Source organism: Fukomys damarensis, unplaced genomic scaffold (assembly GCF_012274545.1).
Source record: "Fukomys damarensis isolate Sample0158 unplaced genomic scaffold, DMR_v1.0_HiC HiC_scaffold_20, whole genome shotgun sequence".
Classification (NCBI taxonomy): Eukaryota; Metazoa; Chordata; class Mammalia; order Rodentia; family Bathyergidae; genus Fukomys; species Fukomys damarensis.
The window spans coordinates 15,557,664-15,573,966 of record NW_022900932.1 but is presented as its reverse complement, the minus strand read 5'-3'; the positions used below and the strand labels follow the sequence as shown (position 1 = coordinate 15,573,966).

The following is a 16,303-nucleotide window of genomic DNA, read 5'->3' as shown; positions in this document are numbered from 1 at the left end:
TCTTTAGCTTCTGTTCACTAAATACCTAGTTGTGATAACCACACGTCTTCAGAGGTGGTCGAAGTTCCCTGGGAGAGCAAAATCACCCCTACTTGAAAACCACTGACCTCATCCTGACAACTGTCAGGATGTCTGAGGAGGCCTTAGGAAGGGGAAGTGCTGGCTAATGACTTGGCTGCTTGGAGGAGGAACTACACAAAGCAGAAAGATGTCGGGTTTCCAGGGATTTTCAGAAGCACAGACGTAAAAGTGACTTTGATCCTTGAATATTGTTGTAGATTCCAAATATCAGAGTTGATTAGTTGTAGCAATAACATTACTCAGGGTTTCTTTTGGGGGCCAATGAGTTACTTAGACTCCACCCTGGCTTTTCCAGGACAGTTTTGCTTAATGCTTGTTTGCCTAACATCATCAGGAACAGGGCTCATTTCCTGATTTACACAACAGATTATGTGGTTGTCTTATCTGTGGGCCAAGCCCGCCTCACCGCTGTGTTTGTGGGCAGCACTGTACTACTACTAAGGATGTTGTCAGTCCAGTGTGTACTTGGGCTCCCAGTCCTCACAGCTCTCTGTTGTTTTACTCTGTATTTCAGCGTTCCTAAAAGGGACACTTCTCTCCCATTTTAACATCCTTGAATCCTCAAAATTGGTAGCTTTTTGCCGTTGTCCTTGATCGGGAGGCAGGTGTGATGAGGTCATTGTCAACCCATGTTTGTATTGGGCTGTGGTTGCCATTATCTCTGCTTCAGTTGACATACATATTTTTGGTACTTCCATGTGTCACTTATTGAAGTATCCACTGTAATTTGGCACTGAAAGACAAAGTTATTGTATATACAGAAAGGGTATAAACTTGATATTGCAAAGCTACCTTTATTGTTGGGGTAATGAGTTTGATTCATATTTTCTTGCAAAGAAGCCACTGGGATATAAAAAAAGGGAAGAAAGTTTTTGAGGCATTTTTAGGTAGCAAAGCATTGGATAACTTTCAGTTGATGATGGAATCCCCCCTTTCCATCATCATGGTACATCTGTAATTTGTGCACCTTGGGTTCACTGAATGCAGTGTGTCACTCCCCAGATCCTGGGACGTCGTCTGAGGATATGCCTGAGTTGGAGACTCATGGTGGACCCCACATTTCAGTAGACAAATGAATAACTCCGGGAATTAAACTGTGCATATCCACATCTACCCACAAAAGGCCTGATTTATAAGCCAGGGCTGGGCCCTAGCAGCACTTTTCTAATAAATATCTCAGGAGTACCTGACAGATTGTCTGCACCACATCCTTTAGAGACGCTGGTCAAGTTGCTCCTCTTCATCCTGTTCTGGAAAAATGTGAGGTGTGATAAGGGGAAAGTTCTGCCGGCACTGAGTTCCTTCCTTCTATGGGTCTTCTGCAGGGGACTTTCCTGGATGCTGCACTAAACACTGTGTGAGCCTGGGAGGCTCCTTAGCCATCCTGCTGGCTCAAGGGAGCTTGTGTTTTGGGTTCTGAGTAGCCGTGGGTGACTGCTCAGTTGTCTGTATTGTCTGAATGCATTTACTTGCTTTATCCATGCATGTTATAGAGAGCAGATAATAGAAAAGCAGGCAGAGTATTTTTTTTTTTTTTTTGAAGGAGCAATCCTAAAGTTAGTGGTGGAGATAGACTCAGAACTAAGGAGAACATTTTGGTGTGAGCCAGACAGGAAGAGGCAGGAAGGGAGCAGTCAGGACCACCCCTTTCTTTTCTTCAGTGCTTTCAGATTTACCAGTTTCTTCCCCAAACTGCCACTTGCATCTCCAAGTTGGAGTTGGGTGCTGTCTAACATCAGCTCTGCTTACGTCCCTTTCCCTGGTGCATAACCAAGTGCATTCCCTCTCATTGTAAAGAGGGAAAACACTGGGGAGTCCAGACATCCACAGCCACTTGATAAGAAATCCTGGCTTCTGGCCTGAGCTGTTGCTCAGGGCACCCTGCTTGTGGGGCTTGGAGATGACCTTTCAGAAGCTCTCCTCCAGATTCCCCAGGCCCCCACCCAGAATACAGACTATGGTGGGCATTTGCACTAAATGCACTAACTTGTCTTTCCTGAGCTCGAGGAAGGCAGTGTTTTCCCCGACTTCCCATGGGTGCCTTGTGCTTTTCTTCCCTCAGTTCGTGTCATCCTTAGAGTTGGTGTTTTCTAGGACACCTTCACAAAAGTGTTTTAATGAGCTTGTATATCCGGATCTCTCCTTGGGACTTCTGAAAGGAAGAGAGATTGGGGATTTGGATTTGTCTCCAGAGCATGTAGATCCTTCCCTTCATCCATCCTTATGGGGGATACAGAGATATAACCCACTGTGCCTGTGGTCTCATGGCTTAGTTGTCAAAGAGATAAACATAAGTCACCTAGTATAATAGGAGCACAGACCAAGCCTGTGGCACTGGTAGAAGGAACATGCATGTAGAAGCTTTTGGAAAGTTCCATCCAGACACAGTCAGCAGCTTTGGGACAGCCCAAGAAGTCTCACTAAGGAATAAGGTTTAAGATCCACTTTGAAGACTGAGTGGGCTATACATTAGCAGAAGGCAGGGGGAGGCATTTCAAGTGAAGATAAAATGACCAGACAGGTTACTCAGTCTTCCTGCAGGTCTTGGCGGGTTTTTTAGAAGGTGATAGGGATAAAATCTGGAGGTCTTGCTTGAAAGCTGAGTCAAGACTGATCAAAAAGTTAGCTTTGTCAAAGGTTTCTGGCCCATTCTTACCTGCAGACACCCCTGGTGATCCTAAGTCATTAATCCCCCCAAAGGCCTGTCCTGACCCGAGTTCTCTTGCTTTGACATGTGCTCTCCTCTGCAGCATGAGGAAATAATTTGCTGCCTGCTTCAGTGAACCATCAGGAGAGCCAGCAGACCTAATGACACGTGAGAATATTAACCTCCTACCAGGAAGATCTGTGAATCTTGAGCAGCAGTCTATAATTCACCCTGGACTCCCAAACTAGGCCTCTTTGGTTTTCTCTCTCACTTGCTTTCTCACTTACACCCAGAGAGAGAAGAAGAGACCTGCTCATAAAACTTTATATTCTTCAAGAGTGTGAGCCTTGCTGAGCAGTTTAGTGATGAGTGAGTTTCCTTTTACAATCATGGGAAAATGTATGGGAGCAGGAGTTGGGGGAAGAATTCTTTTGAGTGTTATGTTTTCCATAGGCTCCTCCCTCCTCTCTCAGGATATATATGGTATCATGGAAAGTGGCCATTTCCATGCTTGTGGACCCAAACTTTTTTGTAATTATATACTTTATTGTCAAAGTCAAAGAAAACTGAAGGTTATGACCCTAATCTGAATGTATTTAGAAGGAAATTTAGAGGTTTTTTTTAAGATTCCATGGAGGCAGATGTAGCACTTAACCTCATGGGGTTATTGTGGCCATGTGATTATGCTCTCTTTTCATGAGATCTTGGACCTCTTAAAGATGAGTCCCTTACTCACCTCTTTACTCCCAGTGTCTTAAAGAGTATCTGATCAGTAAAGGCTTCAAGTAAAAGTTTATTGGAAAATGGACCAACTCATCTTTTTGAACCTCAGCTTTTGCATATGGAAAAAATCAAGGCCACAAGGTTGTTGATTCATGGGTACAGCTGGAGTTTTTCCTAGGGCTGAATTAAGGTTCTTTTCTCCTGTCTGCCCTTCTGGTTGTCTGACTGCTGCTCTTGCCATCATGGTATCCTCAGAAGTAGTGTGAAGTACTGAACTAGAACATCTTGTCATCAGTTAAATGAAGAGCCAGGAACCAAAATCAGGGAATAAATATGGAAATGGACCATTGGCTGCAGGGACCAGTGTGCAAGGATGTGCAGGCACAGATGTTTGGCAGAGAGCACCTAGCACAGTAGGAGTCTTTAGGCCAGTAACACCTTCCTTCCTTTGCTAGTGAAGCTCACCGGCCTCACTGTTCCTCAGGCTCCATGTGGGTGGGAGAAAACCTTCATCCCCCACTGAGGCCTGAGTAAGGGATGCTCTGTAAATGTTAGCAGAAGGGATAATGAATGGACCATGCATTCTGTGTCTATTAGCGTAGTTTTCTATTTAGAGACCATTTCATCTCAGTATCTCAGGTGTCTCTACTCAATGTGAGGCACATATACATAGAGGCATTTTGATGACTTATAAACATAATGAAATCAAACATTCTTCTTCTGCTTACTTGACCAGTGCACTGAATAGAGAAACCAGTGTTTCATGTTTACCCTATGTTCAGGTGATTCTCAGCCTTTCTCATCTCTCCAAATTGCTGTCTTCTTCCTACAGTCAGCTTCTATTTTAAAGAATTAATTTTATTAAACCCCATCAAATTAGAGCTGCCTCTGTCCAGGGCATCTCAAGGTCCATTCATTATGGGTTCTTATCTTGGCAGGCGATCGGCATGGAAAGGCAGCTTGGCTATTATGCACATACAAAGCCCATCATTTCTCCACCAATGGTCAATTCATCAAACATTTATCTTTTGCCCTCTGAGCAGTGTGTCACTTTGCCTGTCACTTACTGGTTTGGGTTGCTATGAATGATGAAGCAAAGAAGGTGAGGGGTGTCTCCCTCAGTACCCCACACCCACCCTGATCTTTTTTATTAATTAGATTTCATACTTGAGGTTTGACACACGCCCTACCCCCTGACTCCTAGCTCTTTGGCCACATGACAGTTGGAGATGGCTTTCCACGGTCTTGCTGAACTTTTCACTGAATGGTGGAATGATTATGGCAATGATAAAACTTGGATTTAGGAATTGTTCTCCTATAGCTCACCTTATAGTTTGAGATATTTTAATTGGAAGAGATTTCCATACTTCCCAATTTACCCTTCCCAATTTATAGGAGAATAAAATGAGGGCCTGAGGGGCAAAGATTTAATGGAAGCATTATAGTAGATGGGCAGAGCAAGTCTCAGGTTCTGGAATGTTCTTCAAGCAGAGGTTCTCCTGAGTGCCATCTTCCCAAGCCCTGAGATGGTTCTCAGTGTTTTAGGATTTCTTTTGGAGGTTAGCTACTTGTTTCCTTTTCCCACAGTTATGACTTGTATTTGGATGTCTCCCCAAAACTTTATGCAGTTATAGGTGTGGCTATTTTGGAAGTGGCTGGATTTAGGGTGTGTGATTATGAATTAAGAGTGTGATACTGGGATTAAGGGTGTGGATAATGCAAACCCCACCCTGGGTATAGGTGGCACCAATCAATAGGCTTATAGCCTGGAAGGGATAAAAGGCTCACTGCTGCTGCTTCTGCTGATACTGCTTGCTGCCTTCTGCTGCCATACCATGAACTGTTTCTCCTTTGTAATGCCCCTCTGCCATGCCACCCTATCTTGGACTAAAACATCTACAAACTGTGAACTGAAATGAATATTTCCTCCTTTAACTTGTGGGTGTTGAGTATTTTGTCTCAGCAGTGAGAAAAGTAACAAATATGCCCACATTATTAATTTCTTCTTTTGAAAATAAAATATCCCCATTTGTTTCTCAAAAACAACTGTTCTGCTAATAAACCATCCTTGTACTTTTATAGGATTGTTTTCACATTCCATATTTCATGTGTTCCCCATATCAGCATGTGCAAAGTGTACCAGTCAGGGTATGCTTTCTGCCATTGTGACATTAAAAATTCAGCTTTGCAAGGGTGGTTTTTCCAAAGCCATATGCCATATCTGGACTTGAAAATAGAGCTCATGTTCGCTTGGGGGGTCTCATTTTGCATATCGGCTCACTACATTTGCTTGGCTTCACTGAGTTGACAAGAAATCCTTGATCAGAACCATAGGCTACCTATGTAAATACCAAGGTGGTTTTCCATTGCTGCAACAGCACTCAGATAACCAGAGAGGCAGAGGACATGAGAATCTTGATTTAGCCCCAGGAATGATTCTTGCTTATCACACCACACATCGGTAGCCAGGTGATCTTTCCTTTTCATCCCCCGCATTACTCAGTGTCTATACTCCAAGGGCTAGAATGTGCCACTGTGTGAAATGGAAATAAACCTTACCATGTTGCTCTTTGAGAGGTTTGCAAAGCACAGAGCTAGTACAGTTTTGGAAGAAAGAAGTGACTCCAATACCTGCCACTTTCAGAGCTACCGTATCTCCTAGGGCCTTCTTTCCTGTAGGAGATACAAAGCTATCTTGTAGTCTGGGACACAAAACATGTTTTCACCTTCTTTGGCCAACTGGGACCTCACAGAGTCAGCAATTGGCACATTTTTGTTGGCTTTCCTGGCCTGACTTCATTCCAGGGGGGGCATTGCCCATGGGGAGCTGGTCTTTGGGCAAGTATTTGACTAGGGCCCCTCAGGGATCGTAGGGCCTTGAGGCCCAGCCATGTAAATGTCTCCTTTTCTGGTTGGCTTGCAATGAGTAGACACCATCTGTTAAATTAAAAATTCCCTTTCTGGAGGGTGGTGAAAAGCTTGTGTGGAAGAGACACTGTTATCTTTCAAGCAAACAGTTCAGGAGGTTGAGGAGCAGTGTTCTTGGCCCAACAAATGTTTGCCCAGTGGCCCTGGGAACATCCCCCGCCAGGCGCTGCCTTCCACCCCGTGGCGACGGGCACACATACCACGGCTGCGGCACACCGTGTCCGCTCCCTCACATCTCCCTAGCAAAGAAAACCCCCATTTATAGAACCCGCCACACAAACTCGTTCTTTGGACTCTTAAAAACAAACAAGATCCCTAGGCCACAGGCTTCATGCGTGCATGTGTGGTTTTGTAAAATCTCAAGCCGTGAATCAAAATAATTTTAGAGACATAGTCAAAGCCCAGGCTCAAGTCCTGTCACCAGGGTGGGGGAGATGCAGGGAAGGTTCCTTGAGAAGAGGGAGGACAGGCCCAGAGTGGGGAAGGATGGAGCAAGACACAAAAGTTGCTGCTGTGCATCTACAGAGCATGGCTGGCTCCTATCGCTGTAGGTGCTTGCTGTAGTAACTTCAGGACAAACAGAAGTGTGAGATGGATAGATGATTGCTTCGGTTCTCATCTCTTTCCTCTCAGTGTCTAGAACCCATCTTGGCCAACAATCTGCTGTCCTATGTGGTTTCTCCTTATTTTAAGGCTAACTTTCCTTTCTCTTTTATGGAGGCTAAACTCATCAGGAACAGACTTTAGGACTTTTACAGCTCTGTCCCCTAGAGGTAGTGCTCACTGAGTATCCTCCATGCTGGAAGATGGGACCACGATTATGCTTTTGAGTGCCAGGGTTGAATGCCCTCTTTTTCTGATTTCTCTTAACACCAAATGTGGAGTAAACTTAAGTAGATGCTTAAAAGATGAAAATTCAATTGAGTTGAGATTTAGTTCAAGTTCAGCCTTTCTTTACGGCCTTTACACTCTCCACCTCCTCCTCAGAAGGGGACTTAGTCATCCCAGCCTTGCTGAAGATCCTGTGTTATTTGGTAACTGCTTCGTAGTCCATACTTAGAGCAGAGGAGGAGCCCATGGTTGTCTTTGTAGCCCCAGAGACTCCCAAATTTCTGGGCAGAGGGCTAACATTATACAGTTTATAACAGTTTATAAACTAGAGCCCTTTCACATATTTTTACAAATGAGTAAAGAAATGGTACACAGAGGCACATTAGCTGGCAAATCTCAATCCACCTCTAGCTAATGTGCACTTCATTCCATGAAGGCCACATGCAAAACTGCAAGAACTAATTCTACCAGGGCTTGCTCTAGGAGGATGAGAGTTCAGGCTAGAGAGCAGAAAACCTTGAAAACCATCTGGGTTCATCATTATAATTGAGTTCATACAGATCGAGTTTGCAAAGCTATATATAATGTTTGGGTGGAGGTTGTGGTCATGGTTAATTTCCATGGGGACCACAACTAGAAATTATTTAGAGGTAGTAGAGCATGCTTGTTTTGTAGGATTCCAGGTTGTTGAGGTATGCCTTGTTATTATTGGGATATCAGAGTTGGAGAAGTATTCAAGAGGCCCTGCACTGTCCCCTCTGGAAGACAGGAATAAGGTACAGTGTTCAATGTCATGGGGAATGGCAGAGCCGGTACTCTGTTACCCTCTTCCCACCAGGCTGACTCGTGAAGGGACCCTGTGGCAGGATAGAGGTGACCCTCAGCAGCCCTGGTCAACTGTGCCTGTATTGCAAGGGGCTTCAGTCAAATATCCACAGTGTCTGGATAGAATCCCTGAAGTCCATGAAATCCCCTCTGAATGTTCTTCATGACTCATCTCTGATCAGATATGTGTAATGACCCGTATTAGGCAGCACAGTCCTTGGGTGAGCAGCTTCTCTATGTTTATAAGTTTTAAAAAGATTGATTCCAGACATTTTCTACCCCCACATACATCATATACATCATCTTCTTTTATTTGATTTTGATTTTGCCTTCTGGTATCCCATACACTTTTACTTTTTTTTTTTTTTTTTTAAACTGGGGTTTGGACCCAGGGCTTTTGCACTAAGCTACATTTCCAGTCACTTTTCAGACAGGATCTCACGAAGTTTCCCAAGCTGACCTCAGATGTGTAGTCCTTCTGCCTCTGCCCCCCAGAGTGTTAGGATTACAGGCATGCATCACCATGCGTGGCTAGACTTAGTAGATTTCCACAGCTGAGTCTTCTGTGTTCCTGGTTAAGGGATGTTGACTATCTTAATCATGGTGTCACTCCCTCTTTGCCTCCAGTTTGTTCTCCTTGGGTGGTGTTTATGAGTGCTGATGCCCTTTCTAGTACAAAGCTCCAGGTGGAGTTACTTGGGGGCCATGGAGTTACAATAGATAAGGTGATAGATTGAGATCATAGCATCTGAGGTAGTTGTCTCCACTCTGGCTATTCACACTGAGCCCCTCCCCGCTGTTCTTTATCTAGGGCTCCTGCATCACATGCATGGGGAGTTGTCTGGTTTTATTTGTTAATAGTATGTTCTAGAGTTTTTCCTGATTTTAAAGTGCTTCTGCAAAATGGAATCTTTAACAGATAAAACTGTAAAAAATAGAGATATATGTAGATATATAAGTATGAACTGGCACACATCTGTAATGCCAGTACTAGGGAGGCTGAGGCAAGAGGATTGCCACAAGTTTAAGGCCAGCCTGAACTGCAAGACCCTGTCTCACCCCACCTCCCAAATTTTGTTACGGAATGCTCCTAAAGTCCCTCTGTACAAGGTAACATATTAACAACAGCTTATAAACTAGAAACAACTAAGACAACATTGATGGCTCTTAATCAGCAATGAGAAAATTCCCAGGGAAACACAGGGCACATTAAATTTTGTGTGGTGAATTGTGGGGGTCATATGGAGGACTTTCAGTTTCTACGCATGAGATATTGTATTGTAGTTGATTTCAGGTCTTAAATATATAGCACCAAATTCTGTTGGGTCATTAGATATCTGTTTATAATATTTGTAGTTCCTGCATAGTATTTCATTATGTTGGGCTTTATTTAATCATTCCTCTATTGTTGAACATTTAGGCTCATTTGCATTGTCATTTTAAATAATGTTGTAGGGAACCTGCTTGTATTGAAACCATACACATCTTTGATAGTCACTCAGTAAGTTATTAGAAACCAGAAAGAATAATGACTCTGTTCTCTAAATAGTCTTGCGTTAACCTGTTGTCTTGAACTTTTGAGAAGACCACATTAAAATGTAAGAAAACAATAGACTAACTTATTTAACTTGAATATTCTAGATTCCCAATGAGGCTGAAAAGTTCTCTCACTTTCCTGCTGTTGACAAACTTCCTGGCGAATTTTCTGTTGGAATATTTTGGTCACTTTTCATTGGGAATTCAGCTTTGTCTTAATGACTTACAAAAGCTCTTTCTATATAAAGGTGGTTAAATGTTAGATTTTAAGAGAAGTTGTAAATATTTTCCAAATTTCTATTTGCCTTTTGATTTTAAATTGCATTCTTGTTTTTTGGCTAGTTGAACTTTATAATTGGGTCTTTCTGTTACACGCTGTCAAAGTTCATCTTAGTGGGCTGATATAGTGGTTGATTCTAATAGAATTGCTTCGGATTTTAATATCTCTCTAGGGACTTGAATTTCAAACATGTGACAAAGATGTTCTTAACCGTGTCATTGGCAAAAAATAAAGTTCCAACAACCTGTGGCTAGGGCAGTGTGAGCCATTAATCAGTGTTTTTTGGGTGCATTTTGAAGCAGTTCATTTTGAAGTTTACCTGATGTCATTTTCCAGCCCAGTTTTTGCTTTCCCATCACAAGAATATGATTAGAAGTTTACTCAAAGCCATTGTTGAGTCTGTATACAATCTGTATCTTTTCTATTCAGAGTCAAGTATCTCCGTTAATATCTGTTCCCCTCAAACTGTCCTTACGCACACACACTGCCTATTTGAGAATCTATGAAATACTGTATGTCCCATTTAATTCCATAAAGAGTTTGGACTAGCTTATGAGCATTAATAAATAAAAAGTAATCCAAATATTAAGTGTGTGGAAAAATTACAAACCTTAACAAATAAAGTTAGAAAGCAGATACATAAATCATGAGGTGCTACCTTTTAAAACTTGGGTTACAATTTAGTTCTGGGCTTCCTGGTGGCAAAAGTAAAATGGTCAGCATGATTAGATGCATTATTCACATTGTCCTCAGCACGCACCTGTCAGTCCCTCAGAGGGATAATCTGACTAGAATTTTGCATAGGTAAATTTATAAGTTCACGGATCTAAAAGTTGGAGAATCTAATTTCTTCCTTTCCTTTTCAAATAATAGGAACTTCAAGTACCGATTTCTGGGCTAAAGCTCCATACTCATTCACCATAACTCTTTAGGTGTTGTATTTGGAAGATTTCTTTGTATTCTTAGTTATAGTACGTGAAGGCTTTAGGCATGGTTAACAACTTTGGGTTTTTGACTGATTCAGCTCTCACATGGCTATTGAGTTTTATTTTCTGCATTGCAAAGAAGATCCATCATGGTGAGAGGCTTAGGGGTTGACTCTGACCCACGTCTTGTGCCCCCTCTTGGTGTCAGGACACAACCTGTCCTACAGTCCAGAGCCTTTCCACTTTTGTGAATTTCTTACAGACATTTCCACTTTCTATTCATATACTTGCAGTGGGGACTACCTGATTTACATTACAATTTGTATATAAGTCTCCAGCTGCATGACCTGAATGGCAGGGAAATCTAGAGAGCCTATATATTATAATGTATTTCTTATCATATGCACATTTAGGTATTTAATACATTGTTATGCTTGCGTAGCTATATAATATAAAAGTATATATTAACCTATATATTATAATGTATATCTTATCATATGCACATTTAGGTATTTAATACATTGTTATGCTTGCGTAGCTATATAATATAAATAGTTACATCTATTCACCTGACCATTTAAGCAGGATATGAAGAGTTTTATGAAGGCAAGAATACTTTCACGGGACCAGATGAACACAGTATATAAAATTGTCTATGCTTCCTTTGGGCTATTTCCCAGGCCAGAAGCATTCGCACCCCAGCACAGTGATCCTGTCCTTTCTTCCTCACTCCCAATTTGTTATCTTTGTGTTGCCTGTCCTGTCCTTGCAGGTTCAGTCAGGGACTCTAGAGTGGGAAGTTCATCTTCAGCTGTTTCTCTACAGCCTGCCCTGTGCCAGGCACGGGAGAAGGATGGAAATGAGACAGGAACAAATGACTCTTTCTGCTCTCAGAGGTGATGTTTAAACTATTTAACTGCCACGCTGACCCCTCTGAACAGATGCCGGCGGGATCAGTGTCCATGGTGGCCCAGTGGTATTGTTGGTCGTGGGCAGTGACTGCTTCGTGACTGGGGACCTGAAGGGAGTGCTCAGGTATTAGGGAGGGTGCTCAGAGCTGCTGTTATTTACCAACTTGTAGGTAGTATTTATATATTTTCATCGCTGCCCGGGGATTCAGGTGTGGGCTCTCTGATGTCACGCTTCCTGTTCTCCAAAACACATCCCAGGGAAAGGTGGAAACATCTGGCCTCTGAAAGAAGGCAAGGGTAGGGATTCCCTCCTGGCCGCTGGCCAGGCTCTGAGCCTGCTCTCTGTCCTTGGGTTTCTCTTGGCTGCTTTTCCGTTATAGTCTCCCGGGCTCCTGCTGAGCAGTCAGCAGTGGGTGAGGACTCCTTGGTCCATCACGCACCTGACAGCTCTCTAGCTCTCTGGGTGCGTGGTGGTCGTGGACAGACAGCACCAGGCCTTGCGTGACAGGGCGAGGAGCCAGGGTGGTGGGCGTTAGACATGTGGGTGAGGTACCCCTAGAATCTCCATGGCTTCCTTGCTTTCTCAGCTAAAAATATGTTTGTGGCCATTCAGATGGACTGGAGGAAGAAAGGCAGGATCTTAGTGAAGAGCTTGTCCTCTTGCTTGGTTTGAGAATGTTTGACTTTGGGTCCTCCCCTGAGGCCACACATGGTTCCGAAGGGAGAGACGCATCTCTCCCAGGGTCTGTGGTCCTCACTGCTCGCCTCCCTTTCTCATGCTGGGCACAGTGTGGTGGCTGGTTTAGGCAGGAGCACGGTGACGTGGGATCTAATTCTGACCACAGCCTGTGTGCATGGGTCAACCCAGGTTCTGGAAGTGACCTCTGGTGGCTTCTAGGCCACAGTGTGCCGGCACAAGGGAGGCTGCAGCTTAGAGGTCCCCTGCTCCACACCTATCACCCCACCCAGGTCCTGGCTCTTGTCTTGTGAGCAGTCAGTTTGGAGGGAGAGAATGAAGGAGGCTGAGTCTGTGCCCACCCAGGGGCCCCCGAGGGTTCTGTGGGACCCAGGACCCTGTCCAAGTCCCCTTCTGGGGGACTCCCAGCCCTTGGCCTCCCCGGGCAGGGCGATGGCTGCCTGTTTAGCGCTGCTGTTTTTATAAGCTAATGAGGGCAGAGTGTAAGCCATGGGCGAAGATGCCAGGATATTAACTGTGACAGGAAGCTTGATCATAATTAGCTTAACGAGGATAGGGTTAATTACAGTGGAAACTTGAAAGTTCTCTCTGTTTGAATCCACTGGAGCCGAATTCATTGTGATGGTTTGTCATTTTGATGTGACTTCGGGAAGGCACTGGGACTCTCCTGGCAGCCGCTGCGGCTCCTAGGGGAGACCAGGCGGAGCCCTGTAAAGGAGGTAACCGAGATGGTACCTGTGGGTGAGATCACAGCAGCTCTCGCCGGTGCTGGTGGAGTGGGAGGCACACGCCTGTGAGGACTCTAAGGTGCTGATGAGGGTTCCAAGCAAGCAAGCCAGCCGCTGCCACTGAGTGTCCCCACTGGGTCCCTGCCTGCCCTTGGTGGCTCCTTGCCAGGCAGAGGAGCCCTCTCTCTAGCTGCCTCTGCCCAGGACCCTGCTGGGAAGCCCGTGAACAACCCTTTGGAGACATTCACCCCCTGCACAAGGGCTCTGGTTTTGGGGTGCATTTTGCCATCCTTACACAAAGTTATAGCAGAGAAATTGCAGCGCCTTCCTGTCTTCCCTGCCAGCTTCCGCTGCCTTCCCCACTGCCTTCTGGTTAAACAGCAGAGAGCTGCATGGATCTGGGAAGCCTTTTCTGCCATGTCATTATATTTAACAGCACCTATCTATTGCAGGCATCTGGTATATAGGGGTATGAACTCCTAGATTGTTGCGAATAATTTCCTTCTACTATTCAATAACCAAAAATAATTTTAAGTGAAAAAATCAAGCTATCTTGCAGGTGTATGTGTATGGGTCCCTACGTGCTGGCTGAACCACTCAGATCATCACTGCTCCAGTCCTCCCTTTCATCGTGTGCTCTGCTCCCTGCCTCTGTCTCCCGTCCCTTAGCTCTGAATTTAGCTGGTGAAATCACCAAAGGACAAAGGACACTGATAGCGTGAAAGCAAAGGTGTATTAATTAGCAGCCCCCTGTCCCGGGATACGTGGCTCCCTTTTTCGGAGCAGTTAACAACATTACCTGGCAAAACCGAACAGGTGCTGAGGGCGGAGGTGGATTTTCCTCACTCCTCTCTGAGGTCTCCTTCGGGTGTGCGGCTCTGCGCAGAGTCTGCCCTGCAGGAGGGAGCGGCTGTCTCAGTGGGGCTGTGCACTAGTGTGCCTGACTTTGTCCCTCCCCATGCTGGGTCACGTGTGTGTGTGTGTGTGTGTGTGTGTGTGTGTGTGTGTGTGTGTGTTTTGCCTCCCTGAAGCACTCTTGGAAGGGAGGTTTCTTTTGCTTGCCAGTTGCCAGCCCTTTGCTGTGGCTCACAATGAAAGTGGAATATTTGCATAACATAACTCAGGAACAGTGTATTTAGATGCTGCCTGTGAACAGAGCCCAGCTGATGTTGGTGCACAAAGGACTTATTAGCTGCCCATAAGGCTGCCCCACAGGAGGGAGGCGCCGCCGCTCCCCAGGTGGCATGCAAGGGCCTGGTCCTGAGAAGCATTTTTTTGGCAAGAGAGCACCACTCACTGACCCCTGTGGAGGAAGGGACTTCAGAAGAGTGTGACCACCCCCTGTGTCCTTAACACACCCCCAAGGTCAGGGGCAGGGTAGAGGGATCAATGAAGGCGAGGAGGAAGGAAAGGGAAAAAGCACCATTTGCTTGCAAGTGGTTAGTCCCTAAAATCTCTCAGAACCTGAGAGTTGGGAGGAACACAGATCCGTAGCAGGATGCCCGAATTCACACCCCAAGATGGTGGCGCAGAGGGAAAGACCCATGCTGCCCTGCACGGTGTGTGTAAGCTGTGCTTTAAAGGAGAAAAAGGAGGAGAGGAGGAGCGAGTGAAATAGGCCTTGGTCCAGAACGTGTACAGCCAGGTCCTCCACTCGGGGAGGCAGCGGTGGCTGTGGAGCAGGAACACTGCGATGCTGGGCCCTGTGTGGGGACCACCCCGAGATCTACAGAAGCTGGCAGGCAGGCAGGGCTGCGGGTCCAGGGAATCTGCAGGTTTAATAGCTCAGTGCATTTTACACCTCCCAGGTATGGACTCCCTCTTTCGGAGGCCTCTTGGTGAGGACCCACCCGGGAGCTATGGGTGCCTTGGGAAAGCTCCAGGGCTAAAGTCCACACCCCACCGTACACACACTGCACACGCAAGCACTCAGGGCCGCGATGGAGGTGCTATCAGTAAACCACTGAAGAGCTTACATGAGGTCTTCCTGATTCGTCACATTGTGCAGAGTGGCGAGGGATCCCGGGCGCGCGAGCCCTCCCCCCAGTAAAGCCCTGGCTCAGCTGTCAGCCAGTGCAAGCTCAGCACATCTCCTGGGCCTGGCAGGTGAGCGAGCCAGCCGGGAGTGAGCGGAGTGAGCGTGTCTGTGCAAGGCCCTGGGCCCGGGGCTGGCTTTAATGAATGTCTGTGTGCGCCTCAGCAAGCAATGGTGCAGCACTGCCCTGCGTCCCTGCCGCCCAGCGCTCCGAGAGCCCTTCCACCGAAGAGTTAACTTCCAGCTATGCGGCTGAACGACACCGTCTCCTCCTTTCTGATATATTTTTTCCCCTAAGCCCAGTACTTAATCCTTTCAGGTGCCTTTTTTTTTATTTACTGTCCTCAACATCTACTTTGCTACACTCTATGGTCTTTTTTTTCCCCCCAAGACTAAAGTGAGAAATCTAGGTTCCATAAATTAAAACAGTAACTTCAGGCCAGGAGCTTTGAAGCAGAAATTCTCCCAGCCCTCCTCCTCCCCACAAACAAAACTGAAAACAAATAAAGAGAAATAATGAAAGGAAAAGAAGCCCTCTCCGGCTGGGGTGATTATGTAATTCTGCAGATCCCTTGCCTGTTGGGCAACCACAGAGACACTGGGCGGAAGGAAATTAAGCGATTATTAAAGAAAAAAAAAGAAAAGGCAGAGTGGGTGAAAGAAAAAGAAGTCCAAGGATGTGAAAGGAGAGAGAAGCTTTCCTGGCTGTTTCCCCTACGACTGTAGAGAGGAGAACCACTAAGAAATGATACTTGAAGTTATATTTATTATTGTAAGAGGGGTATGATATTTCTAGGCAGGAATGATGGATGACAACTTAAATTTGTGTCCAGGGAATGAAGGTGAAGTGTGACAGAGTTATTTATCTTGGGAATGGAGGTTAGGGTCAGCCGAGGCTGGGTGCCTGAAGGCACAAGACATTGACAAATTTATCCTGCAGGCCGTATCTGAAGCCCTTTGTTTGGGATCCTGGCTACTCACTAAGTGACCCTCATCCTTCATGTTGGCAATGCGTGAAGGATGTGGTGAGTGCCAGAGGCCCCTTCTCCCCTGCCGCCCCCACCCCTGGCTCCTGCTACTAATTCTTGTCATTCACTTTGCTGACAGGCACCAAGCCCAACTATTCCCAGTCCTGAAAGGGAAGGTTAAAATATT

The 16,303-nt window shown here is 45.5% G+C and overlaps 1 protein-coding gene and 1 long non-coding RNA gene across 6 annotated transcripts in view; one reads left to right on the top strand and one right to left on the bottom strand.

Annotated features, from left to right (window-relative positions):
- Positions 1 to 16,303, top strand: part of Lrmda (leucine rich melanocyte differentiation associated) — a 1,009,463-nt gene that overhangs the window by 540,537 nt on the left and 452,623 nt on the right. Inside the window, exon 1 of one of the 4 annotated variants that reach the window (XM_010607489.3) lies at positions 16,154 to 16,173. The exons of the other annotated variants lie outside the window; for them this stretch is intronic. Coding sequence (XP_010605791.1) covers positions 16,169 to 16,173 — 5 coding nt within the window. The 5' untranslated portion in view covers positions 16,154 to 16,168. Of the gene's footprint in view, positions 1 to 16,153; positions 16,174 to 16,303 lie in introns of those variants that run through there. 4 annotated transcript variants of the gene reach the window in all.
- LOC104850512 lies at positions 467 to 14,064 on the bottom strand. Of its 2 annotated transcripts, none has more exons than XR_776992.3 (3): positions 13,913 to 14,064; positions 1,268 to 1,331; positions 467 to 814 (listed from the first exon to the last, which is right to left on the bottom strand). It is a non-coding gene; the product is annotated as an uncharacterized LOC104850512 (long non-coding RNA). The 2 variants fall into 2 exon arrangements; XR_776993.3 differs by having other exon boundaries at positions 1,268 to 1,326.